At 52.8% G+C, this 26,814-nt stretch overlaps 8 protein-coding genes across 8 annotated transcripts; 4 read left to right on the forward strand and 4 right to left on the reverse strand.

The window, feature by feature from the left end:
• Positions 1-374: 374 nt before the first annotated feature.
• SCP_0606650 (hypothetical protein) lies at positions 375-863 on the forward strand (the record flags this gene model as incomplete). Its single annotated transcript, XM_027759798.1, has 1 exon — positions 375-863. The coding sequence occupies one exon, from the start codon at positions 375-377 to the stop codon at positions 861-863; it is 489 nt and encodes a 162-aa protein (XP_027615599.1).
• A 7,561-nt stretch (positions 864-8,424) lies between these two features.
• Positions 8,425-10,694, reverse strand: SCP_0606660 (hypothetical protein; the record flags this gene model as incomplete). The annotated part of the gene is made up of 4 exons (XM_027759799.1): positions 8,425-9,795; positions 9,849-10,280; positions 10,337-10,445; positions 10,504-10,694. 4 exons carry the CDS (start codon positions 10,692-10,694, stop codon positions 8,425-8,427), a joined length of 2,103 nt encoding a protein of 700 aa, XP_027615600.1.
• Positions 10,695-14,110: 3,416 nt separating this feature from the next.
• Positions 14,111-15,824, forward strand: SCP_0606670 (haloacid dehalogenase; the record flags this gene model as incomplete). The annotated part of the gene is made up of 7 exons (XM_027759800.1): positions 14,111-14,250; positions 14,314-14,339; positions 14,397-14,520; positions 15,141-15,214; positions 15,286-15,296; positions 15,351-15,559; positions 15,647-15,824. 7 exons carry the CDS (start codon positions 14,111-14,113, stop codon positions 15,822-15,824), a joined length of 762 nt encoding a protein of 253 aa, XP_027615601.1.
• A 351-nt stretch (positions 15,825-16,175) lies between these two features.
• Positions 16,176-17,567, reverse strand: SCP_0606680 (hypothetical protein; the record flags this gene model as incomplete). Its single annotated transcript, XM_027759801.1, has 1 exon — positions 16,176-17,567. One exon carries the CDS (start codon positions 17,565-17,567, stop codon positions 16,176-16,178), a length of 1,392 nt encoding a protein of 463 aa, XP_027615602.1.
• Positions 17,568-18,573: 1,006 nt separating this feature from the next.
• On the reverse strand, positions 18,574-19,389 carry SCP_0606690 (Uncharacterized protein; the record flags this gene model as incomplete). Its single annotated transcript, XM_027759802.1, has 5 exons — positions 18,574-18,843; positions 18,896-18,973; positions 19,033-19,121; positions 19,173-19,226; positions 19,299-19,389. 5 exons carry the CDS (start codon positions 19,387-19,389, stop codon positions 18,574-18,576), a joined length of 582 nt encoding a protein of 193 aa, XP_027615603.1.
• Positions 19,390-20,271: 882 nt separating this feature from the next.
• Positions 20,272-21,225, forward strand: SCP_0606700 (hypothetical protein; the record flags this gene model as incomplete). The annotated part of the gene is made up of 1 exon (XM_027759803.1): positions 20,272-21,225. One exon carries the CDS (start codon positions 20,272-20,274, stop codon positions 21,223-21,225), a length of 954 nt encoding a protein of 317 aa, XP_027615604.1.
• Positions 21,226-22,868: 1,643 nt separating this feature from the next.
• Positions 22,869-23,375, reverse strand: SCP_0606710 (hypothetical protein; the record flags this gene model as incomplete). Its single annotated transcript, XM_027759804.1, has 3 exons — positions 22,869-23,112; positions 23,178-23,308; positions 23,361-23,375. The coding sequence occupies 3 exons, from the start codon at positions 23,373-23,375 to the stop codon at positions 22,869-22,871; spliced, it is 390 nt and encodes a 129-aa protein (XP_027615605.1).
• An 805-nt stretch (positions 23,376-24,180) lies between these two features.
• Positions 24,181-26,670, forward strand: SCP_0606720 (hypothetical protein; the record flags this gene model as incomplete). The annotated part of the gene is made up of 2 exons (XM_027759805.1): positions 24,181-24,834; positions 24,892-26,670. 2 exons carry the CDS (start codon positions 24,181-24,183, stop codon positions 26,668-26,670), a joined length of 2,433 nt encoding a protein of 810 aa, XP_027615606.1.
• Between the last annotated feature and the right edge of the window lie 144 nt (positions 26,671-26,814).

Consider the following 26,814-nt stretch of genomic DNA (forward strand, 5'->3'; position numbering starts at 1 on the left):
ACGGAGCACGTGCCAACATTTTCGAGTTCAACGTCGGCGTCGGGCGAGAGTACCGTATACGACGACAACGACGATGACCGACGCTGTCTGCCATTGCTCCCCGTCTCTTGCTCGACCTGTAGCTTCTCTGCGCCAATCTGTGGATCATGATAGATATTGATCCCAATCAACGCTCCACCGGCCGGACGAGATGTTTTGGAATCCTCAGGAGTCAGGACACTGACAACTTCGGTCACGCTCTCTGCTGGGTGCTGTTGCTTCGCATGGCCCCACACGCACAGGTCGGCACTCGCATGCAGTCCCCAGACCCATCCCTGTTGCCGTGCGCGCTTGCTAGTCGCTTGTAAGCATTTCTCTTTCTATCGCTCTCCCTCATGCAGGCGTTCAAGCTTCCCCAGAATGCGACGCGGCCTGGCCTATCGTCCCCATCTATGCAGCACGGACAACATGGACTTGATCATCTGATGTCTCGCGGGAGGATCTGCTCGAATCCGGCATCGCGCAGGCGCCGGGAATACAGACGCCTGCCAGGAGGGCGTTTGCTTGACGGCCGCCCTTCGCTGGATTCGTGCGTTCGGTCCGTGTCTCTGAATGCGTGCCGGTTTGTGCTCTATGACGCATCAAGCCATCTCTATGGAACGATCCTCATCGCCGGCCTCATTGACCCCCTCGTGTTCTCCCGCCTCGAGGAACCTGTGCAGCGCTCCGCGGCGCAGCAAACAAGCAAGCACTGGGCCCGTTACGACACCCTCTTCGACTTCCATTCCCCGCTAAACCGCAAACGCCTATTGTCCCATCACCCATCACTCTCCGCCACTGGCGCTAGCAGGAGCGCCCGCGCCCCGCGAACAATGGACCCGTAGACGCTGCGTTATCTCTACTCCTCCGCATGCGAGTGCGCAGGCGTGCGGCTCTAGCCGTGCAGCTGTTCTGGAAGGTCCGCGTTTCCCCTCAAGGCAGGAGGGAATACGTACGCATTCCGTCCACACAGCAACCACACCGCACCAACACCGTCCGCACATTACCGGGCACTTCTCGCGTAGGTCCGACGGGTGGGGGTGCATCGATGCATATGGCGTGCATGCTTCTCTCTGTGTGCTGTACGACAACCGCGGGGAGAGCGTCAGCGCGTGTTAGCTGGGAGCGCTCGGAGCGACGGTGGTCGTTCTCGCGGCTGGCAAATATAAGCGCCAGTTCTTCCTCTTCGCCTTTGTCCGGTGTGGGCGTATGTGAATCGCATTGGGAGGACCCTCGAAATGTAGCTGCCTTCGACAACACGCTCTGTCATGCTCCGACGGCTGCGCGAGAGCGCGAGCTCTACTCCGCTCATTGTTGCAGGCGCCCGGTAAGCGACGGCGGGCGTGAAGGAGGCGGTGTGTCATATGTGTTTTGTTGGCACGTCTAGATATAGGTCATTTTCCCGACGTCATTGCGGACTTCCTGGAGAGACGACACGAGGCTACCAACCTGCGGCGTTAGCCGGAGGATGGCGGCGTGCCGAGCTCCCTGCCATGACGTCCGTAGTTCGCCTGTCATTAACCAAGTAATGTCACACTGGCTCCAATACGCTATCCATGTTCACCACTTAGATCGTCCCGACTCGGTGCATCGAAGGTCGGAAGCGGCTGGACTGTAGCGGCGAACCGTTTGGATCGAAATTAAGATCGACGACTTGGTGGTTGTCGCTGTCCACGATCGATTGTGCGGCTGTCTTATGCTCGGATCGGATATTACGTCGATGTTAGCCGTGTCAGCCGCTCTTTCGCGCGCCAACGGGGGACATATAAAGGGTCTCGTCTTGTTGGTGTCACCTTACCCTTCCTCAAGCTCTGTTTCCCCCTTCATCGCGTGCGGCGGCTGTCCTCAATCCTGGTTGTGCCACTATGATTTTGTGTTCATCGAGACGCTTTGTGACGTGGTTGCTAAATTGTGTTCCCTCGAGGCAGGAGTGATGGGCGGTCACTTTTTGCAAGGTGAGCGAGAGCTGTCAGTTTCGCATTGCTGATGCTTGGGTTTCTGTCAGCGGGCCAAACATGTTACATCAAGTGAAGCTTCCCCCCGTTGTGCATCTCACTTGGCAAACAATATGCCACATTATCCCGGGCCGTTTTCTTGTCCATCGGAGAGGTCCACACCCATGACAACGCCCATGAGTTCTTGCAGCGTAAACCGATACCCAGCTAATCGGCCTCCTTCGAATTTATCATCTCAAGTTACGATCAATTCAAGTATTTCTTGTCTAGACGACGTTACACCTTCCTCTATGTTCACAAACCAGCTTGTAGACCGATCCAGTCGAGGGGCTCAACTTTCGGCCTTATAATCCAAGGAATTTATACATTCAAGGCCTTGACGCCGGAGTCTCTCGACTATCCGTGATATATGGTATCCATCCGCCTGAAGACCTCCAGGCTTGCCCAAACATATGAATGCGTTTGGGCCATCATCATCGCCAGGAGGTTACGGTCTCATTCACGTCATATGTCGCACACCCACTGTGTGGAAATTGGTGCACCTAGCTGTGATTTCTTGCCGTACTTGATATGTTTCTGGTATCGACGTAACATTCTTCGTTGACAGTAGCGATCGAGGAATGGAACGGTGGAATCGACATTAGATCGGTATAGCGATTGACTGTATTGATCAATCAAAGCAGCTCTACACTACGTCGCGGATATCTAGATTATAGTACTATGTGAACTCGAGGAAGCTGGATTCGGAAGGACCTACAAGTGGGGACGCTGATCAGCTCGGCAAGACCAAGTAGCAGGTTATTGGAGCGCAATCTCCGCGTCGAGCCGAAGGACGAGACCTACCCGGTGTCAGAGGACGTTCGACTCTGCTTCAACAGTTTTTTAATTTTAATTTTTGCCTCAAATTTATTTGTCCGTGAGGGCGAAGCCCTATGTAGACATCGAGCTAACGTAGCTAACTAATGGGGGGAGCTGGTGAGGGGGTCGAATACTTCGACAGTTGGCGGTGCAGCCGTGGCCGGAAAATGCTGACATCGTGACATCTCTATCTACGAAATGCGTTAGAGATACACGCTCTCAAGGCCGCCGCGAGTGGTAGGAAGTCGCGTCCGAATCGCCAGGGGTGGTATGCGAGTTTTTATAAACATCGAGGGTAAGTGTTTCGAGATGGGCAGCGCCCAGCGAAATTGGCCATTGCATATACGATGCCAGTGCGGCGCCTGTACATCCTTCCAGGACGTTCGCCATCCTGTGCGGTTCCCTGCCAATTGCACGGATTGGAAGCTCGAGTTGCGGCGTCCCGCAAGACAGCCGGATAATCACCAGCAATTGACTCTGTATGGAGGACGCAAATTAGATCGCGATCGTCCGCAGCGTCACAAATTTTGAAACCATCTGTTAAACTTGAACCAACAGACTGCTGTCGTCCACATTATTGACGGCTCCGATGGGTCCCGCGCAATACAAGCACTTGAATGACCACAGGTTCGTCGATGACACCGCGGTGATGCACGTCGAGGTCTGCCCTGGTCTGCCAAATATGACAGCTTCTGCAGTCTTGAGACCCCGCAATTGGCACCGGCTCCGTATGTGAGCGGCTTCGCCGCAGAAATTCGCGCCGGCAAACTTCGGGTCAATCTGCTCTTGGTCACGGTCATCTCAACTGGACAGCTCGAGGATGGGCATGAGGGGCGCTGCAAGCATTAAAATTGTGAGTGTATCATGAAGGGATCAATTACATATCCATACCAGAGCTGGGCCGTACGTTGGAAGCGGTTCCATGGACCTCGCAAGGATTTTCCCCCGAGACAACAAGCTACCCAGTCGGTCCATAACCTGGCTAATGCATAATTGTGAAAGTTCCTGCACACCTGGGCTGCTCGAAAGAGAGTCATCCGGACTAAGTTGTCTGGTTTGCAAATTGAAAGTAAAGACCGCACGAACAACGATGTCATTCTGCAACTTGAATGGTGGTAGTGCTTGAATTTCATCCTCAGCAAGAGCCCGATCATACTTATGGAGGCATGTAGAAAAATACTCCAAAGACAACGTACAAGTTGACAACGGTATACTGTACTATGCAAGTAACGTTAACGAACAGCGAAGCGCTCGATGAACTGGCAGGAGGGTGGTAGACACGTGGTTTCCATTAGCGCACAACGTTGACTCACTTCGGGACTGTTCGTGACGACAACAATAACCCTCGACTCTTGCCTTCTCGAGCTCCGCGGACTTCGATATAATCCGTACCGCCAACCGGTAGGGCGAAACGTTGTCTTTGGGCTGGATAAGGAAGACAATGGATGACTTTCCGTAACGTTTAGAACCAACTTTTCTAGATTTTGCGAGTTCCAACCGGAGCGTAAAAGCGTGACCCGCCCGTGACCAAGTGTGACAATCAACCGTTAGACCGGCCCAAGTGAGCGGGACGGGCGCCAACGCCTCTGATGTACGTCTGGAGAGGGTGTCGACCCCCTCTCCAGATTGGCCTGTCTGGAGAGCATTTGGTGCAATCGACTCAAGATGGGCGGAGATTCGGCTATCCGGGACATTTCCCGGAACTCCGCTCAGTCACGGTTGTGATTCCTTTCTATGGCAGGTGGTTCGGGCGCCTACAGGGCGTTTAGCAGTCTGGAACGCAAAATCTAGAAAAGTCGTATCTAAACTGCGTTACGGAAAGTCACCCAATATGGTAGGCCATTTTCTAGAGGTTCGCTACCATTCGCTACCACATCCATGGCCATGGCTCCTTGAAGTCCTCGTTGGAATATCACGATCGGATGTGCGAGGGGTTGTTTTATTTGCACCCTCAGATCTTCAGTCTTTCTCCCATTGGCCATGGCAACGTCTTTTGTAATTTATTCCTCCCCCCGATGCGTGCGACCCATCTGACTTCATCCTGCCATTGTTCTATCTTAGTACGATCTGATGCCCGTGTGCGGTCGTCATTTCTGCAGACCAACCGCCGCCGTGAGCGCCAGTCATGACTGGTACTGCCGCCGTCTACGGGACTGCTCTAGAATCGTTTTCCCAATCGCGGTGACATTCACTGGTCGCTACCCTCATGTCTCCTCTACGGCGCTTGCACTAGCACAGGCACTCGGCAAGCTGTAGATCCTCCCGTCATATCAGGTGTATCTCCTTAGCTATGCCGGGGCACTCGCACTCGGGGTGGAGCCTGGACTTCCCCATGAGTGGCTCATCACCGTTAGCTTGGATCTCATTTCCCGGAAGGAACGTACTTCTTTTGATGCCTGTGGTGCGGTCGAAGACTTCAATATATCTGGCTCCATACTAATCTTCCGTCAGATGAACACCTGCTTGGGCGCTCCATGGCTATGCCCTGCCATGCTTCCTCCGCATTCCGTGGTTTGAGACCGATGTGCTCTTGTTGCGTCGCGAGCCGCGCTGGACAACCGAATTCGCACTGCACGTTGAACTGCATGCGATGCACGGTAGAACGGTGTCCATCTCTGCTCAGTGTTATTTTTGATTGAGCTGAATATACCCAACACATGCGGTGCACCGGCCATCTCGCGCGTGTCCCACGAGATGCGTTATCTCTGTTTCTCTGTTTCTGCTGTATACGGTTCACTAAGCCGCACGATTTACCCCCGTCTTCTGTTCGGGAAGTCTGAGAGCGGCCGGTTATGCCACGAGGGTGTGCATGCTTCTTCCTGCTCGGTTGCGCCGCTGGTTCGGCATAATTTCCCCTCAACCCTCAGGCCCCAAGCTCACTTTGTGTTAGGAAGAGAGACAACATGTGTATCAAAGAGTGATATTTTTCGGTGAGATCCTGACGATCTCGAGCGCCGAACACGTTTCTCGTTTTACGAGAGTCGGTCACAAGCTACTCGGCGGGTTCCTGCCACCAACACCTCGGTCATACTCAACATGGATTCCCCTCAGATGAACGCACTTCCTCCGGACAGTCAGTGCATTGGGGATGTGCGAGGTTAGGCGCATTCAAATTGGCCGGGACAATTACTGCGGTCTTTGGCAAGTCTTTGGTGTGACGTTCGTGGAAAAGGATGTGGACTGGTGGGGGAAGTTCCCAGTCTCTCTGTCCTTGGGACATACAGCATTGAGACAAATATCAGAGAACAATGGTATTCTATGATAATGTCATCGTTATAGCGCTCTGACAATGCATGCTGTGCGGTGCTTGTGTTTTATGAGACCTGCCATTTCGAGCGACAATTCAGTACTGAGAAAGGCAATTTTTAACTGGATAGATCTTGAGATCTCTCCCTGCCCGCGCTCCCGATGCATTCAACAACGAAGGGTATGCTTCCTCTCTGTGCCAAACCTCCAGAGCAGGAACTGCAAGCGTTGTGATAGGACCGTGCACTCCACTGGAGTCGCTTAAAAGAATTAGCTAGTCCTAACCAAAGTGGCAGGGCTCCTTGCACCAGGCCTGCATTGCAGCTCTGTGAGCAGGGCGTAGAATTATTGAAATTGATGTCTCCTGCTTATATGGTTTCCAGCCGCAGATTGACCACCAAGCCTTTAGCAAGGGCCTTTCACTAAGTCGTGTCATCCATCCAAAACAAATTCTGTACACTGAGATTCATCCAATCCAGTGCAGCTAGAAGTCACAATGTATTTCATGTACTCCTTTTACACAACTGTGGACAAAACAAGATGCTGGAGAGGGAGTACTGGTAGGTGGACAAACTCGAGTATCACACGCTCAGTGAGAGTAACGCGGTCACGTGAGGAACGCGTCCCACGGAATCGTCCCCTCTCTTTTTGCCCATTTCTAGCATCAACTGTTTGCCACCACTTTGAGTCCAGATTTACGAGCTGCCCGGGCTAGAATGAATGTAAAGTAACTAATCCTAACACTATCTCTCCTCGTTTGACTCATTTACTGCAAGAATTTGCTCGGCATCATCCTCCGTCGGCCACGATGTCAGACGATCCGACTGGATACAATTTCTCAGGTGGAGGAGAGGGAGGTCAACCAGAAGTGCGGTACGGCGTCTTGGAAGCCGCATAATCTATTCCTGCTATCTCTGCTGTCCCCTTTACCCCCAACTGTGCAGTGTGCTCCGCGCGACGTCGCGTCTTGCTACTGTTTCCGCCGCCTAGCCCTGCCAGCCTCGTATCACTTTCCCTCGGAAATTCGCATATCCGTGCGTTTCACGCATTTTCTCTATGAAAACGACGGTATTCTGCTGATATGTTATGTCACATCGCAGAAGGATTATGCTGTCCTAGCCTGGAGAGGATCCATAACGCTGGCGATTGGACTCTCGTCATAAGCCATCCCGCAATTGGTTATCGTTCCCCTACTCAACTTCCTTCGTTTACGTGCTATTCACCGGCTTCGTCAGACCTAGGGCTCCCACGTTTCCTCACATGCTTAGCGTAGCCTGAAAGGAGGGAGTCTGAGGCCCCTACCCTTGGGCGTCTAGTCACCAGGTTTCAAGTGTCCACTCATCACTGATGGAAGGTTGACGAGTCACAGGTTCTCGCCTCAGCTGGGAACAATGAGTACCCCATAATGGTGTGAGCGACCGAAGACCATCTCTCCGAGCAATCGTGGGTCGCAGCATTGGCCAAGTCAATTCCGTCTGAACCCGGATAGATGCGGCTGATAAAGGTATTCATTCAGCACAATAGTCAATGCCATCGCGATCATCCATCGATGAAGACAACGTTCAATACATTCCAGTCGCTTGTAACGCAGTATGTATCCGTTTCGTTCTGGTAAACTCCGATCCACAGGCAATTGGTGGCCCATGCATCTGCCGTCCCACCGTGAAGTGCCTGGTATATGGCTGTGACGCAGGGAAGACACGCTCTGAACTCAAAATTCGGGCTTGCACGTCCCTTCGGCAATGGTGCGGACTGACCGACCAAGCTGTGTAGCTCCCCAGATATGTCTGGAGTTCTCATCTGAACTAGAAAAATCAAACAATGCGGCGTCAGAGTTACGATACGTAACCTAGTAGGCTCTTTCCAACTTACTTCCACTTACGGACGCGGCTATCCCTCACGCAGGCAGTGTTACATTCTAGAAGACGGCTTCAGCGCGAGTCTGATGGATTCGGATCTGGGGCTCTCTCCTTGGTCGGCCGGATCTACACACCGCATAGCAGAAGTGGCGTCATATCTAGGGTGTTGCTTGCCATGCGGACTACGACTAGTAGACTTTCAGAAACAATGAAGAATCACCAAGGACATAGATATCGCAGGACGGATTTCAGTAGATGACCGCAGATACAAGTATAATTTCAGAAAATCCAAGAGAGCTAGCAATCTATGGTACATTAGTTGTAGACCGTTGATACAAAGTGGACAAAAAAGTCAAAACGTTCGTCGAGCCCGGTAGCACACTGAGGGGACATGGAAGGCACTGGTACAAAAACAGGGGATCGGGGTATTCAGTCGCACACAGCGAAGAGCAGGGATCCACGCAGTGAAGCCGAAAACTATTGCGATGTCAGAGAACCCACCCATCTGGGACTGGTAGGTCGGACTTCAAGGGTTCGGGCTTGTCGCCCAGCTTGTACAACCCATCCCTAGCGTGGACAGAACTCATATGTCGCATGCATGCGTCTTGGCGAAGGAAGCAGGTCTGCTGAACGTACTTCACGTTGCCGTCCTCGTCGAGTTTTTCAGAAAATTGATAGAAGAAGGTCAAGTTCTCCTGCGTTTTCTTCATCTGCTCCGCTTCCTTCAACTTCGAGTTCATCTCGTCCACCGTGACCTCCCGTGCACAAGGGTACGGACACAGAAAGCCGCACTTATAGGGATACGAACGGCTATCCTTGCAACACGACTGGATATGGCGTTTAGTGTCGGTTGACCGAGTGAACTCGCAATGACAAAGGGCGCAATGAAACGTCCCTGATTTCCCTTTGGCGACCGCCCGTTTTCTGCGGCCACCCCGAGCGGGTCTCTTCACTGGGGCCTCGTGCGACGTCGTGCATTTTCGGCGTTTAGCGGGGGCCTGGCGCGAGGTCTGGCAGTAGTCGTCGTCATCAGCGTCCTCATCCTCTCCTTCGTCGTCGTCATCGTCCTCCGCTTGGTATTCGTCTTCATTGAGGTCCATGTCAACATCCTCCGCCTCATCCTCGTCGAGCTCGTCCCCTTCCTGGCTGCTCTCCTCCTCCTCAGCGTCGCGCTTTGTCTTCTGTCCAACAACCCGCGGCGACTTGCGCGGCTGCGAAGGCGCAGGCGCTCTCGTGTGCGTGTGCGAGCTTGTCGACGAATGGGAGGTAGAGGCGGACGGGCCTGCAAAGGACGTGTTGGCCACCGCCCGAGATGTACGCGCGGCGCGCGCGACACGCGCTTTCGAGGGCGAGGGCGCTTTTGGAGGCGGTGCAGGAGCGCGAGAGGTAGTGGACCTGCTAGCTACCTTGCGCGGCAGCTGCTTGACGAGACGGGTAGTGCTCGACGAAGCCGCCCCCGAAGAGGAAGGAGTAGGCTTCGGCTCCTTCGCTGGCTTCCCTGGCTGGAACGAGGGTATAACAGTGGACGCCGCCTTGCCAGTCTCCGGCGTCGCACACGTTGCGGGTGTTATATCACTCTCAGGCGAGTCGCAAGGGACCTCGTCGACATGTTGGAAAGATAGGTAGAAAGGCGGTGGGCAAATATCTGCAAGAGACACGGTGGCAAAGGGGCACTGACTGGAAGCTGTCGTCGCATCTGCTAGAGAATAATTCGAAGACAACGGCGGCGTTGAAGAAGAAGAAGAAGAGGATGGAATAGACGCGGCAGAGGGAGATGTGGACGGTGTCGAGAGCGGACTGGGAGAACCACTGGATGAGGACGACGCGTATGCAGGGATGCTGAAAGGGAATGGACATGGCTAATGGGATGGAATCAATTAACAAATATGGACCAAAGAGATGATGGACATACAGCATTCGCGAGGAATGGTCCTTCCGGTTCCAATGTACTGCACGCCCCTAGCAACACGGTGTCCAAGGAGGAAAAGCCAGAAGTAAAAGGATTGTCGCATTCCGCATCGGCGACACGTACTCCTATGGCTGAATGAGCGGAGGCATCGCACGTGGCCGTGCCTTTGGGGAGGTCACAGAGGTGGATTTGGTTTCTACCGTTGGAGATGTGTGACAATTTCGAGTGGTTCACGGATATGGAGGCATCAGAAACATCGCACTCTGCTAGGGATGACCAGTGGTTTTGTTCAAAAGGTGGAGGAATAGAGATTCGTGGCCGAGAGGAGTGAAGGGTGTGATACAGGAGATCTTCCGCAACACGATTTACCAGGTAAATTAGACCGAGCAAAGCGCCGGGGCGACAGGACCATGCAACGATGACGCTCTCGTCGCGCTAATCGACCATGATAGTCAATGTCAAGCGGAACATAAACTGCACGAAGGACTTACGACGAAAGCGAGTTCAACCTCTCGTGGGACTTCAGAAAGCTCGAGCAATGACCCAACAAGTGGGATCGCTCTGCTTGTATTGACTGGGTGGCAAACTCTAGGAGGTGCCCTTTGCGTCATGTTCAACATCGGACGACGTGCACCATGAAGAACAACGAATGACTCACGATACAAGAATGGTGTCGATGTTCCAAGGTCGCACCTTCAGGACCGTATGCGAACCCAATGCGCTCGCAGCGCCGATGAGATTGGCCGTTCGACAGTGCTCCGGGTACACAAAATATGAGGGGCCGTTATAGTTACAGACAGTGGTGTGGGCAGGGTCGAACAGGTGCTTGAGAAGGAAGTTGTCCAACATTTGCAGAGCTTCCACGATGAGTGGAGGGACAAAGGGGTATGTGGAGGATGGATGGGTATGTAGGAGATAAGCGGGTATGTAGGGGAACAGAGGGTATGAGAGAGGACCGCAGGTACGAAGGTGGCCACACGAGACAAGGGGGGAAATTCTGAAGTGCTCGCATCGCGGCCCCGATTAAATCACCTTGGTTTGTGGGTCCAACAGCGCTCATGGGGCGCTTGTCGCCTGCCTTGAGGCATTCGTGAAGACAACCTATATTCGTCACTGGACCAAGTTCCCAGCCGGACCGACACTGATAGAGTTCCAATGCGGCAAGATACAGGATTTTGACCTCCGACGGTAACAACCACAAAAAGAAAGTCTCGAAGGAGTCACAATAGCGTGAGGAGTCTGGGCGTTCAACAAGACCACCCAGATTGACAAAAAGTACACCTCGAGGCTCTTTAACTGCACAAAGACAAGTCAACCGCGCTGGTGGAAAACCAGATCAGTATCAGAGATCAACGCCTTTACTGTAGAATGATCTCAGTCTCTTTTATTCTGCAATTGCTTTGTTCGGATCGGCGGTGATAATCGTGAGCTGAGGGCACGGACGCCATTATCCAGACTCTCTGGGCCACATACATGCACAGAGCAGAGTATCTTGATACTGTACTAGGTTCTCCAGGACATGAAAGAAGCGATTTGTTTTGAGTCAAAGAGTCAGACCAACGGCGCAACAGCTGCCAGCAGAGTTCGACTATTATCCCAGAAAAGGACAAGGACAATACTCACGTGACTTATTTGGGCGTCTCGCGGCAATGCGGCGAGCTCGGGAGCAATCGCGGGAAGGATCACCGCCGCGGCGCCGAGGGAATCATTGTCTGCTGTCCACCATGTATATCGGCTGTGAGTGCCTTGAGTGGCACTGCCGTTCCCCACTGGCATAACATGTGGCCTGGTAAACGCAAGCTGCAGCCGAGTGAGTGAATCATCATCAGTCGCCCTTGTTCTCACTTCGATTATGCGAGGGAAGTCATCAGTGACAGCAAAGGTATGGCGCTGTTGCCATCATGTGGACGAATCATCTCTCAGACGCCGGCTTGAAGTGAACCGTAAATCCATGTCCCCTGGAATTACCGAACCCAGGCCGCACGTATCAGACTACGCAACACCGCCCGGCGCCATCCTCATTGAGGCCTTACGCTCTTGGCATGAAGCGCCTTTGAGGTGCGTACAAAGTTCCGTCAGAAAGTGCCTAGCGGGTGCTTGGTAATGGGTGGACCCACAAGGTCCAACAATGCACAAATTCTGCACATCTTTCCAATTCTGTCAACGTGCTCCCATACGTGCAGACTTATATCTTTCTCATGCGATTTGTTGAGCACCCATTCCATTACAGTTGGCAGACCGGAATGTGCAGCTTCTTTCTCACCCACATTTCCTCTCGTCCAATATAATAATCTGAACATCGAACTTCCTTTAATTGGTGTCCCCGAGGATCGCGAGGTTCATGAAGTTCAGCCGGATTGATTTTATCATAGATGCTAAATTTTGCAGTACTTCGTCTTTCGTCCCGTGTAAACTCCTGGAAGGTCCGTCCGTATCAGCGAGTATACATTCAGTGACACTTGTGCTGCACGGCGCTAACGAGGGTGCGCTGTCCGGGGCTATGGCTATCTGCGGAGTGCAGATCAGCATCTTTCCCACCATCGATTACGAGGATATGAACACTTCCCTCCTCCGCATCCTCCTGATATGTAACACGCAGTAGTTCCCGTGTTGTAACAACCGCCGTTGTGCCCCTCCCGCTGCTCGTATGCAATTCGTCTCTGCGTCCACCCACGCCTTTACTCTATACTTGATTGATGTCGCGCAACGTTGGCATTATTAGCGCTAATTCATTCTTCAGCTTATTCTTTGCTGTGTTGGCCATTCCCCGGGACCAACGAGCATACACAGCGATTTGGTCAACAACCGGGATTGCTTCGGTAACCTTAGGAACGTCACGCCGGATATGATCGCACTTCCTCTTTCCCTCCCTTATTGTGAATGCAGCAACTTGAAAGACAGACACGCGCCACCTTAGCTGGAGTCTATTGTAATTTCAGGCTTCTGTGGGTCATGATATCGGTGTGTGTTCCGCCATCAGTAACTGTATCTGGTTGACCTCCTTAGGCCCGTGGTCCGCATTGTCAACAGGAATACACCTGGTCCTTCGCTCAACTACAGTCTGCCAATAGTCAGAGACTTGCGGTGGAGGTGGGCTCCTCTGGAAACTAGTGTAAAGGGGCTTTCGACGTCGCATACTAGATATCGACGATCCTCGTTATTTTCTCTTGAGCTGTCATTCGGGCGCATCTCGACGGCTTCTTTCGCCTTGTTCAATTGCATATTCTGCCACCGTACAGTATGCACAATCATCTAGCCTCATTTCCACCTAGAGCTTCTACACAGCTATCACGTCCCAAACGGTTTGGATGCCGCTTTGAGGATTTCCTAATTGGATTGGTGTGCCCTTGGGTGATACACACTGCAATTACGGCTCCCCTTCGTTCTCGGAGCAACTGCGGCTCGTGTTCCGCTCCCGGAAAATATCATGTGGAGTCTCTTTCCCCTTCTCACCGCCTTGAGGACAGGAATTAGACAGAGGGTGGGCTCTTCCCGCATGTGCACAGCAGCCGCTTTTCGACCAGAAACTCCGCACATATTCTATCTCCTGTTCACCACTGATCTGCGGCTGTATTCTTCAGAATTCAGTGGCTTCTTCCCGGGCGCCCTGATGATAGATGGCCATTGCGTATGGGCAGTGTTTGTTCGGCAGTTCTTCCCTTGTTGCTTATGGTTTTTCCATTTTCCGTTCCATTGCTGTGGCTCTGGCCACGGCGGGCATCGGAAGACATGTGGACACCAGTTTTGAGTTCCGCAGCGCTGAACATAGGTAAGTGGTGGGTTGGAGTTGTGACGTCTGAAGCCATGTGTCCCTAGTGGCCGACAAATTATGTGCTTCAAGTTGAGAGTCGCTGTCCCTCTATCGTTGTTCGACGCTGCGACTAACTGACAAGAGTCCGCCTTCCTCAGTCATGCTGCTTATGCACCGCGTCCTGATTCTAACTTCCGCACAATAAAAGTAGTCGATTTGGAGGGATGGCCATAATGTTCGGGAACCTTGGCCGACATTTCGCATTCACCTTCTGCACAGCCGGGTGATGTAGGTAGGTAGGTAGCTGGTAATAGCGGACTTGGTGCAATGTCATTTGGCGATTTGACTTCGACTCGATGAGACCAACTCGGAATTGTGGTGCTACCCGGGCAGCGTCTGACAACACCCGGACCGAGAATTGCGCCGACGATTCGGCCACTTCCGTCAAACTACTTCCTGAGAAGTCGTTCTATACATCCTTGTCCGCCATTGACCACTCGAGGACCTGCTAAATATGAAACAAGTGCTTGCCTTTGATACGTACGGGACGTTGCTAGACACAGGCAGTATCGCAACTGCAATTCAGAGTCATGCACATATCTCCGCGGAGGAAGCGAATCAGGTATCGTTGTTGTGGAGAAGGTACCAACTTGAGTGTGTTCTTAATTTACACAATAGGAGCTTACCCTCGGCATGCTGATATCATGAGTTCTTCAGGTATACTTTCCGACTCAATTCCATGGGTAAACGACCCCAGTCAGCAACAACTTGAATCATCTAACTATTGTCTTGCTCTGCAGAGCTTTATGAACCATTTGATGTGGTCACCAAGCATAGTCTCCAGCAAGCTGCTGCAGAATTCCACCTGTCACTCACCGATAATGATGTTGCAAATTTAATGGCTACCTACAACCGCCTTCTTCCGTGAGTTGTATCAATTACATCGTATGCGACGAGGGCGTTCTGCTGCGCTCCTATCTGAGGATTGGACTAATGGCGACGAGGCGGGCGCTGATGGCTATGCTGGATGGATACTGGGAGAACCGCAGCCAGTTACACAGCCATGGTGCTGCGGTACTATATGCGCTGCATCATCTTCTACCGTCGCTGCTTCAACTTCAAATGAGATGGATGGGGTGGCGGGGGGGGGGGGGGGGGGGCAATTTCAAGGCGGTCGATCTGACTGTAGACGACTCCAATTGCTGCTTCTGCCGTAGTCGACTTTCTTACTGCGACTCGTATTGCAGATGGGAGAGTTGTCGGAGTCGTTGGACCACTCGGATCTCGGGCTTCTCATTTTACTTCCTAGCCATAACACCAGTGCAGACTGGGCAGCCTGCACGGCTCATACTCTTGAGACGAGACGAGCCACTAGGTTTTATGGCTCTATGTCGCCTTTTTGAGTCCTCCTAGTGGTTCATGACGGTGGTTGGGCACTGCTCTGACCCACTGCCAGGCGTCAGGTGGCTGCAATCGAGGGAATTCAATGATGCTCAATGAATTGCAGTGAAACTGAGAGCGCAGGCTAATCACATTTTCTGCAGGTTCGAGGATACGGTGCCTGCGCTGGAGGCACTAAAACAACTTCCGAACGTTGAACTTGTTGTTTTCAGCAATGGTACGCACCGCTTGTCTCATGCAACATACTGATTGTGGACGCAAAGTCTCATCCCTCTCGGTATCATTTAGGGACCGCTGCAGTATGTCCACCATCCTTTTCGGAAGGTTTGAGATTTGACTCAGCCGCTGCGCAGATGGTAGACACAGCCTTGAAGGCGTCTCTCCCGGAGTCCGTCCTTCCACTCCCACTCTATCTCGCAGACTTCGTGCGCGGCTACAAGCCCAAGCCAGAAATATATCACGGCCTTCTGGCTCACCTGAGCGAGCTGGGGATTCGAGACGCTCAGACAGGTAACAACGATCCAAAGACGAAGAACTCACCAGACGTCTGGCTCGTCAGTGGGTGAGTTGAGCTATTTCTGCGCTACGTAGCGGTGCTAATTCGAGGCCCATCTTCCAAACACTGCTGATGCTTCATACAACCGCCTAGGAACCCGTTCGATATTACGGGCGCACGCTCTGCCGGACTCGGTGCGATCTGGGTGGATCGTGCAGGGAAGGGCTGGACTGATTGTTTACCGCTGGATGAAAAGAAGTTGGGGCCGCTGAAGATCGTCCGTAGCTTGCGTGACATTGCAACGGTCGTCCAGGACATCAACCGTGACTGAAGGGCGATGGATAGCGGGCTCTGTGTTCTTTTGTGTTCGTGCTTTTAGTGTAAGTGGTTAGAGATGAAAGTAACAAGCATCATAGTTGCAAGTATTGGTATACCTGAGTACAAACAGTACACGAAGAGACGATAACGGAGTCTCGACAACATGTAGGACACTCTAAAACAAACAATTAGTACACAAGCCAAAAGCCACAAACACTCCCACAATCTTGACCACCGCCCACACTAAGCCTACGCCACCAGTCCTTGAGGGTCGCCTCAGACAGATACCACGATGGCGGCGGCATATTTATCTCTCGCTGATATTGATATGTTCACAAGAGTCGAATGTCACAGGAAGAGCAACTCAGCGGTCGCCAATTGACAGCCGCCGTTCCAACGCTACAGATTCGACGGAAGAGGTCTCCAACTCGGACCAGCTCGACATGCTGCCAGCCGATGAAGGCCGTTCGAAATCGAGCTCAGGACTGTCATCGCCCGGAATAGACACTTCTGAAGCGAAGTCTGATTCAGAGGATGCGCTCGCCAACTCCCAATCGGACTCGTTCACCGACTCAAACTTGCGCGGCCGGTCGATGGAAAGATGCAGGCTGTCTGATGGAGCAGGGGGCGGAAGGCGAGGTGTAGGATCTGCGTACTCGAGCTGAGGAGACCCCGAGCTCGCGCATACTTCAGGAAGTCCGGGGCTGGGCGAAGACATACGTGAGGAGGCTGCGCTGCAGTAAGAAAAGGGGCAACGCTCTCCGTCATCGTCCTCCATCTCCACCTCCTCACGCTCGACAGGGACGGCAAGAGATACATCGACGACTGCGCATTTTATGGTCTCCATGCTCGCTGTACTCTTCAAGTTCCCCTTGCCTCTGTCCTGCTGGATCTTTTCTTCCCACTCCAACAGCTGCTCGAGCTCCAGCTGATGCCTTGCCAGCAGGACGTCCCACCGACTCTGCGCTTCGCGCCTTTGCACGCCTACGCACCACTCCGTGTCTAGCATGGCGACACACTCAACGTCCTTCCAGCCATTTTCACACAACAAGGCCCGGCGCAGAGTGCCCTCGTGGGTGAATCCGAGCTGCGCAAATAAGCGCGAAGTGTCGTTGGCGTGAGGACCGTCCATGATGAGCACCTGGACCCGATGGCACCGCAGTTCATCGAAGGCCCACCGAAGGGCGATAGTGGCCGCCTGCCTCGCGTACCCGTAACCCCGGAATGGGGGAAGTATTGTCAGCCCAAGGCTCAATTCCTGAGCCATGCGGCCGGCGCACATATACAGAATTCCGATCGTTTGCTGTGGAAAGGTACCGCTCGTTTCGCGGGAGGGAGAATGGCCTGTGGAGGATACTGGCAAGTTCTCCTCGCTCCAGATATCCGACAAATTGGGTTTGTCCTCGAAAAGCTCTGTAACACCTGCATCGCGAAGTCTGCTCCGGCGCGCGCTATTGCCAATAGTTAAGGCCGATGAGGACGAGTCCGGGATCGCGAAGTCGGAACTTTTGGCTTCAAGACCTGTGTTCCTCGAATCCTCTGTATCCTCGCCCACTGCCTTTGGGATCCACCGCTGTATCGCAGCAAAGTATAGACAATGGTTTCCGGCGAAGTCGAGGAGATCAGGATGGCGGGCGCCAGCCACCTCGACTGAGACACCACGCAGCTGGGCCCATGCGTCGAGTATCGCCGCCCCGTCCACGGTGTACACTTCCATGTCCGGCTGGAGGAGTACATCTTCGGTTGCGAACCACATAGCGGTAGGTAGGACAGAATGGAGCACGTTCACCGGTTGACCTTATAGATAGGCAGGCGCGTGAGCGTGCGCAGTGATGGGGCGCTCAACGCCATCCTGAGTCTAGACCAGCGGTACATTTGGCAGTGTGTCAATGTGACGCACCAGCGAAGCTCCCGACGGGACAATGAGTGGTCCGTGGAGTGGTGCCGCAGGACGTGGAGCCGGTGATGGTGAATCTCAACTTGAGCGGCGAAGGTGACGTGGCGTTCCCAGGGCTCGTATATGCTACAACTGCTATTCGATTGCAGGAAGTAGAGGAGCACTACAATTCCGTAGGACGCACGTAGTACGTGCGAGCCATTTGTGTCGAACAATGAACAGGTCTCTGGCAGACATCTTTCATTCAGTCAATCAAAGCGCCTTCACGGTCGGGTCCATGTGCCAGTCTGTCGAGTACTTCGATGACCCTTCAACGCGCCAATCTTCATCCAATAGGTACATGCAGTGGTCGTGCTGAGCTTTGCGCAACGAGAGGAAGTGGCAAAGCAGGTTATAGGCAGGAAACGTGGAGGCTCGGGTTGTATCCGAGTCCGCAAAATGACACCATCGACTCGGAGCTGACAGCCTCGCGAACTGTTCAAGACAACAATGATGGAGGCTAGGACTCATCAAGCGGGCATCGACATAGAGGTAGTAGTCTGAGACGATGTCTTCGGCGAAATACCAGTGGAGATCGCTGCCGGATTGCCATTACTACGCTGTACGTACATATACTACACGTACTGTATACATAGTGGCTCTTCGAATTCCAAGATTACATTGTCTCAAACGACTCAGGTGCACAATAATATTACTCCGCTCGCCTCGATCTTGTAAGTACAGTAATACAGAAAATGTGTAAAGCCCCCGACTGATGAGTGCAACCATTCGGAACCTAGACTGGAGTTGAACAAGCTGCCAGTGCACAGCCGCCGCTATACCAATCGATCGTTGAACAACACCTCCTCAGCTTCTCCGTGGACCTTTAAGAAGCCTGATCGGTCTTGGTTTTCACATAGGGCACCCATTGTTCCTTCTCAGGACCATCGCCATATAACTCATCGAGTCCTTCCTTTGTCAAAAACCCGTGATCCTGCCAGGCAAAGCCAGGGAAGACAACCTCTGTGATGAGGCACCCCACCCTTTCTGGATCAGGAGCAGAAATATCGGCAGGAAGAAGTCGAGACATCTTCCAGACTCCAGAGGGAACGAGGAGCTGAAGCACTTCGCCTGCCAAGATGTTAAAACCCATGATCTGGCGAAGGTTGTCAAACGTAATTCCGCAGATGCTACGCCGCAGGCCATACCTGTTTTTCAACACGAGGAGGACTTCCAGGTGTGATGAGGGTGTACTCAGCACGACCCTGGTGAAGTACGTGCATGGTCTGTTGTGCGCATCATTAGTATTGAGTCATTCTCAAACTGATAGCAGCAGACTGCGTACAACAGATTTGTTCATGTGGAAGACGCCGTTCGGCTGGTGGGGTGTAAGGAGATAATATATAGTAGTAGCCAATGAGCGGGACGCCCCATCTGTAGAGTGAAGTCAGAATCATCGGAGGCTACTCAGAATTTGGTTCTCACTTGCAAAGGGGGAGGGTATTTCGTCCACTTGGCGGTCTGTCTCCGCGAAATAACCTAGAAATCGTCGTAATTGTCGTCGGCGATGTTAATCTCTTGGTGTCCGAGAAGGTGCGCGCCGGTACTAACCTCCTTCGGGATGCTTAAGGAGCTTAAGTTCCTTTATCAACGTAGAATTGGGGATTGCGTGGGAAGTCTCTGTAGTGGGTCTCTGCGCCATGACGGTGAGTTGTAAGAGCTGGACAAGCGAGGGCGCTCAACACCCCGTTTTATGAAACTGCCCACGCTCGTTACAGTTGATGCGCCATCACGTACATCTTCGGTTTTAGTTAATGAGTGTTCGATTTCTTCCTAGCATATAAGCCGAGATTAGCCATAGCTTGACGGGCCCTCTTGCTGCGTTTTGGCATGTGGTATCGAACTTCGATGAGCAGAAGGAACCGTCGTCATCCGTCCGCGTCACCTGAATGAAATTGATCGGACAGAAACTGTCAGTGCGCTCTCCTGGCGGTAACCAAGGATAGAAGGTAAGCAGGATCGCAAGTTCAAGGTACGTAGCGCTTAGACTGCTTGCGGGGCACCTCAGCGACTTCACGGTGGCATGCAGATCTCGATGTATACAAAGTTTGCTATTTGTATGTACCGTACATAGTTTTTACCACGCGTCCTCACATCCGTTCAAAAGTTCACACTTCTCAGTCTGTGGCAGAGTGCGAAAGAGCTTCTCGAGTTTCCTTATTGTACTCCAAATTGTGGTCCTCCTCGTCGGCCAGACTATGGAGTCAATTACATTGGAATAGTACTGACTCACATTGACTTGTGCTTAATGCAATTCACCATGATCCCCGAAGAGCCAACGTTGTTACGACAGTTGGTGCGTTGAGGATAAGACTGTCGACAGCCAAATGAGATCACCTGACACGTATGACAGTGGGAGTCAGGACGCAGATCGCATTCCCATACGTCGCGCGCTCATCATGCATTCAATTTAAAGTATGCTTGGAACTGGCATAGAGTATCTAGAGGTCTAGGCACCAGTGACTGAACTCTTATAAGAAGCACAGCTGCTCACCATTGATCTGACCTCGGGACAACGATATCGATGTCTGACCCCCAGCATATCACGCTCGACTCTCCACGCTCTATCGCTAATATATACCTCCATGAACGTAAGGACTTCGATGTCGTCCTTGGTCAGATCGAGGAGCGCGTTGAGCTGATGAGAGCATGGGACATCCAACCGGGAGAGAACGTTCTGGAGATCGGCTGTGGACAAGGCGATTGCACTGTGACGCTTGCAGCAGCAGTAGGCGAGAAGGGAACGGTGACGGCTATCGATCCTGCGCGGCTTGATTATGGTGAGCGACATGTTGCCGATGCGAATGCCTGTCCTCACTGGTCGAGCCGGTTGACCAACGCAGGAAGCCCGTACAACCTTGGCCAGGCCCAAGCACATCTCCTCGCCTCGCCGTTGGGCGGCCGCATGAAGTTTGTGAAAGCAGACCCACTCGCATTCCTGAAGGACACGTCCGAGATGTACGACACCGCCGTGCTCGCACACTGCATATACTACTTCGCGTCTCCTTCCGTCTTCTCCGCGATTCTCTGGGCGTTGGCGCCGCGCGTGAAACGCATCTGCCTCGCAGAGTACGCGCTCACCGCAAGCGACCCAAGGGCGGTGCCGCACGTTCTGGCTGCGCTTACCCACGCATCGCTCCAGTGCCGCATACCGCATTCCGAGAGTAACGTCCGCACTGTTCTGTCGCCCAGGGCAATGCGCGCCGCAGCAAAGGGAGTGGGATTGCATCTGGTTAAAGAGTCCACAATCGTTCCGCCCGAGAAGATGTATGACGGCCGATGGGAGGTAAGCACTGTGGTGGGGCAAGCGTACGGGAGCAAAATTGAGGTGGTTGTGAAGGACGCGAGAGAACGAGCTGCGGTGGTCGCTCTCAGAGATAGTGTGAGAGCAGCAGTGGATGCACTGAAGATGAAGGGGGAGAAGGTGCACACCATGGATGTCTGGATCGCCACGTATCTTCCACCGAGTGGAATTTAGGTACCGAAAAACAACATCATGAAAATAGTTTACTCGCCAGGACCTGTCCCGAAAGCATTGCTGCCCTTCAATCCAATCCACAGTTTGATGTTTATGTGCAACGCATTATCCTCGCAGGCGCCGACTGTGGTCACGATGGAGTCAGGTCTGAAGCAAAGTAAGTTTCTATGCAGTAACTGTCGTATACAAAGACCAGTGCGGGTTCGTATTCCAGAAGGACTACCCAAATTTCTTCATGCACAAAACTTCAGCAGGACTGTTATCGATTGACAGGTTAAACGACAAACCTCATACGCAACTGGTCGTCACCTCCACCAATGCCAATCTGTGGGACATCCAGGGCTCAAATGTGAACCACCTCCGACACCGACGTAACGGGTCTGAGGATGGGTCCGCTCTGTAAGCGTCAAGTAACATCAGAGATGACGTACGATATTCTGACACCCAAGATGCATTGAATATATATTGAATCGGAAGAAACCTACAAGTTAAAAGCTTGAGAGCCATATGCCGAATACTGAGGATACTTACCTCGGCTGAGGTCGACAGACACGATATGATGCAAGATCGAGCATACCGCAGATACAGTATCTAGATGTGAGGGCCCAATAGTGGGAAATATTTTGGTGAGGAGTCCATTATGGTGTTCTCGTGGCGCAAGGTCCTAGCAACCACAAGCACTTTCCACAAAGCAAAGCCGTCGAGGTAATGATTAAAGCAGAGATGTGAGGACGACTTTGCCTTAGAAGTCGGCCTCGGCAGAGTCAGTATCGGGCGTATGCGTTGTGGCGCAATGGGCACGAAGTCGGCTCCTGTATTTCACCGGCGTTAAACCATCAATGATAGAATGGCTAACGCATGGATTGGATCAAGTATGATGAACGATATGTTCCCAAGAGAGCGTCCTGTGGTTTTGTAGTCTCGAGAAGCTCCCGGGCCCAACACTGCGCATGCGTCAATGACGAACTCGACTGAAACCGCGCTGCGGCTTACCAGCCCGTTCATGCTAAGTCCTGATGAATCTTGGGATAAAAGCGCACAGACAGAGCGAGGATACGTAGTCGTCCGGGCGACGTCCACTTATTCAACACAGAGGATGAAGGCTCCGTGAAAGTCCTGTTACATATCCGCAGTCATTACGTGGTTCAACAACATCGCGAACAGGTAGAAGCGTACCGGAGCGAGGTCGCGAGTGCTGGCATGATATAGACTACAACGACCGCGCCCTTTGCCGTCGCCCGCCGGTGAGATTGATCAATGAACTGTGGAGGTAGGAAATCTGAGTAGAAGCAAACCAAAACATATTTAGAAGGTAGATATGACGGGACGCATCGCTCTTGCTACCGAAGCGACACGAAGTACAGGCCAGACACCATCGCCAGAGTCGGTCGCAAGTTCCGAGCCCGACAGATCGTATTTCGGTAAGACGAAGACCTCCCACAGAGTTCTGCCCCTACAACGTGTCGTGGGACAGTGCGGAGGAACCGCTTGAGTCTAGAGTCTGATGCAGAACAGTTCACACCGCGTGGTACTCCACCACGAGAAGACGTAGTACTTACAAAACCCCCAGTTGGTTTGAATCGTAATCGATGCAAACGCCACTCCGGACTACTCCACATCAACAAGCCAATTAAAATGCGAGCTCAAGTCGTACGAAGCACGAGACATGGTCCGAGTTGCACGTTCAGTACTTCGTATATCCAGGCCACGGGATCGAGCCCTCGTGTCTGTAACTTCACAGGGAATGCACTTGCACCGATAGATTTGAAGGACCGCAAGATGTTACGGCACTTTCTCTTATTGGTATGGTTGAATTTCGAAGCGATTGAATGACGAAGATGAGATGCTGAATTGCAAGCATCGCAGAAAATGAACGAGGAATTCTGACTACCATGGAAAAGAGATTGCGAGTCTCTGTCAGTCAACTTCTGCGAGTGAAGGCTATAGCTTACGAGAAACACGCATCCCAGGCTTCGTTGACATGAACACGGAGAGGCCCTACCCTCGGCTTTAACGAGGGTTCGAATTGCAGCGCACCGAAAACATGCCACAGTAAGTTTGGGGAGTCAGGAAATCCGAATGCCTGCGGTGACGAGTCTTCCAAAGTGGCGACAAACTGTCCTGTATTGGCTCACCGTAAGTGGATGCATTTGGCGCTTGCTGGTCATGTTGTGTAGCCATTGGGGTCATGCGACCACAGGCTTGGAAGTGTCATAGTATACATGGAACAGACCTCTCATCAGTGAACCTCGAGATGACATTCCGCACACCTGCGTCACATTATAGTAGTCGTAATGCTAGAGTGAGCAATGAGATGGTCTGCGTGGGAAGGAAATAGGCTCGGGCGCACCCAATACACACTATGACCGGTAACAATAAGTCACGATGGACACGAAGCCCGCAACGATGGTAGTCAATTTTCGTTACAGAGTGCTTCCTTCTCTTGAGGCGTGCGAGGCTGCGCGCACATATCGCTCGAGAGATCACGTGAGCTTGCCAAACATGAAAATCGAATTGCCGCACGGGTAATCTCAAAAAGGCAGCTGTTGTAAGTCAGCCGTTCACCTGAACTCTCGCTAACCCAGAGATCAAGCATTGCACTCTGTCATCAACTGGAGTCAAGGAAGTATTTCCATGGGTGGCGTATGCGTTTTCGGCCTGTCCATCCGCAATTTTTACTTCATTGATAGACCGTTCACCACCATTCCGGCAAGTTTATGACATTCGACTCGGAGGCATCGTGCCCGCGGATCCTAGCTCGGTGCTATAGTGTGGATCACCGGACGTAAGTTCTTCTGCGGGCCACAGGTGAGTTCCACTTGCATTCAATCTACGTAAAGCGCGAATCGGACTGAGATGCCAACGCATAATGAGCAATGCCAACTCTACGCCAGGCGATCGAGCTCTATATAAACAGAGGTTCTCGTAGGGTCCTCCTCAGTGCCATTTCCAACGATGGATAATCTCCACGACGATGCATTTTCAGGCCAGCTCACCGCCGAGAACCTCCAGCGTTACCTCCAGTATGACCGCTCCATCATCGATGAGCCTGGTGGGTTCGCGAACCTCACTCCGCTTGCTGCTGCGTCCTTTCACGGTCACCTCGACGTCGTCAAGTTGCTCCTCGATCACGTTGCTAATCCTGACGCTCTCTCCCCCGGCAACCGTACAGCTCTATTCTACGTAACCTCTCGCAAGGTGCGGTGCAACCAGCTTGCCATCGTACGCGCCCTCCTCGATGCCGGTGCAAAGATCGACAAGTGCTACGACGACGACGGGCGGAACACTCCTCTTATGAACGCCATCCAGCAGCTGGGCGACAAGGAGATCGTGCACGAGCTCGTGAACCGTGGTGCATCGTTGACCTTGACGAATCTAGAGGGCGAGACCACCAAGATGATCGCGAAGGTGCGGGGTATGGAGCATGATGTGCGCTTGAGGGCGGACAGGGAGCTGCCCCGGGCGGAGTTGGCCAACTTCGTCGCTGCGGCGGTGATGCTCGCCGTCGCTGTTGGTAACGGCGGACCCATGGAAGACGTCCTGAGAGACGCCATCACGAAACTGTGTTGTGCGTCCGGAGAGAAATTCGATGGTCTCATGGACGAGAAGGTATCTACTTATTCAAATTCTTGTTGTATTTCGGTGCTGACATAGTCTTTGATCAAGTCTACGAGTCGTCGCACTGCAGACTACGGTACAAGATACACTTCGCCGGCTACGGCCGTGGAGCACTCAGGGAACCACTTGCCAGAGGTTGTTGCAGAGGCTTCTGCAGAGGATCCCTCAGGGCTCTCTAGAGCGCACTCGGAGACTACGACTGCGGTTGCCGGTCACGCTGTAGAGGCTAAGGCTGTGGAAACTACTGCTCTGCTAGATGATGTCGCGCATGTCCCTGCAGCAGTCCCTGGAAAGGCCGCCGCTCGAGAGGCGACTGTCACAATGACTCAGACAGTGGAGGCCACCGGAGAGACGGCTATCACACTGACTCAGACAGTGAATATCGCCTCACCGATCCATAACGAGCGAGCGGTGTCTTCGAAGTCAGAGAACGCTGTCCAGGATCGGGCAGTGGGCTCTGGAGACGTAGCGACGAAGGCCGCGCGGCATTCTCCGGTCTCTTTAGGAGTCACTTCAGACGCCGCTGGAGAGGCCGCCATCATAGAGGTTGAAACGGGAAAGGTTCCCCGGGACGAGCAATCTTCAGTAGAGATCACCAGCGCTGACTGTGCTCAGGCGCAGGACACCGAGGATAAGACCGCCAATCCCTCTGTAGCGATCTCTGACTGTGATCGTGTAAATCCTCAGCAGTACGATAGGTCCACACAGGCTCCCGACGCGGGCGTCCGAGAGGACATAGAACAGTTCGGACTTCAGAAGCCTCCACAAAGGCATCGGGGGCTATCACGGTGGTTGCGGCAGAGTCTAAGAATGCAGAGGATACCAGCGGCCGAATCTGCGCTGTCCACAGGGATTCGCGCGCCCGCGGTGGAATATCGAGCCACAGAGTGGTGTTCGTCCCCTGGTGCTCGAATTACTCCAGGTGGTATTGCGAAGGGCACCACAAAGAGCACGGTAGAGAACATCACGCAGCCTACAACCGTAGAGAACCCGCAGAATTTGACGGCAGGCAACGAGTCGAACGAAGACGAGTTATCTAAAGCTGACGACGAGTCGTTCAAAGCTGACGATGAGTCGTTGAAAGCTGACGACGAGCTTGTCGAGCACGTCAGTATAAACGCGGCTTCTCTTCTGAATAATCCCAATGGCTGCTACACTGATCCCGAAAACGTCGAGCGTATCAAAACCCTCTCCCTATACCAGCTCGTCATCTACTGCGACGACAGCGGATCTATGGGCTACGACCGCCTCTACGAGCACCAGTGCGAGCTCGTCAGAAGAATTGTGACTATTGCTACCAAACTCGTCCCGGACGACTACGGCGTCGACCTCCACTTCATCAATGCTCCCTCTGCCTACAATCTCTCCGACCACGGAATTGAAGCTCGCATGAAACAGGTGAAGCCTAGCGGTGGCACTTCGATCGGTTACAACCTCCGCAGGAAAATCCTGGAGCCGCTCGTTTACAAGCGCATGGCCAGCGGAGAGCGCTTTGAGCGCCCAATCTTGATATGGACGATCACCGACGGAGAGCCCGATAGAACGGACCAGCCGAGCTTCAAGGACGCGATTATGGAGTGCAGGAAGAACTTGGTTATGCACGGGTACCGCCCGACTGCCGTCAGGTTCTGCGTTAGCCAGATTGGGAACAGCTGGGATGCAGTGAATTTTTTGAACGGGCTAAGGGACGACTCGGAGATCAGTGATGTGGTGCACTGCACTACAGACCGGCTGGACGATAAATTCAAGGAGCTTAAGAACGCAGAGGGCAAGTTAGAGGAGTGGTTGCTGAAGACGTTGACAGAGCACATCATGACCAAGAAATGAAGGAAATTCAGACCTGCGGTGACGATGACAGTTTGCTTACCTGTAACTTTGTCTCTCGAACTCTCCCCCTCTAGATCCTCGTCAATTTCTAAGCATTTGTCGAACCAGCTTTTGTTCCGTGACCACGCTCTGTACCAGCTTGTA

Source organism: Sparassis crispa (genome assembly GCF_003851025.1).
Source record: "Sparassis crispa DNA, contig_000005F, whole genome shotgun sequence".
Taxonomy (NCBI): domain Eukaryota; kingdom Fungi; phylum Basidiomycota; class Agaricomycetes; order Polyporales; family Sparassidaceae; genus Sparassis; species Sparassis crispa.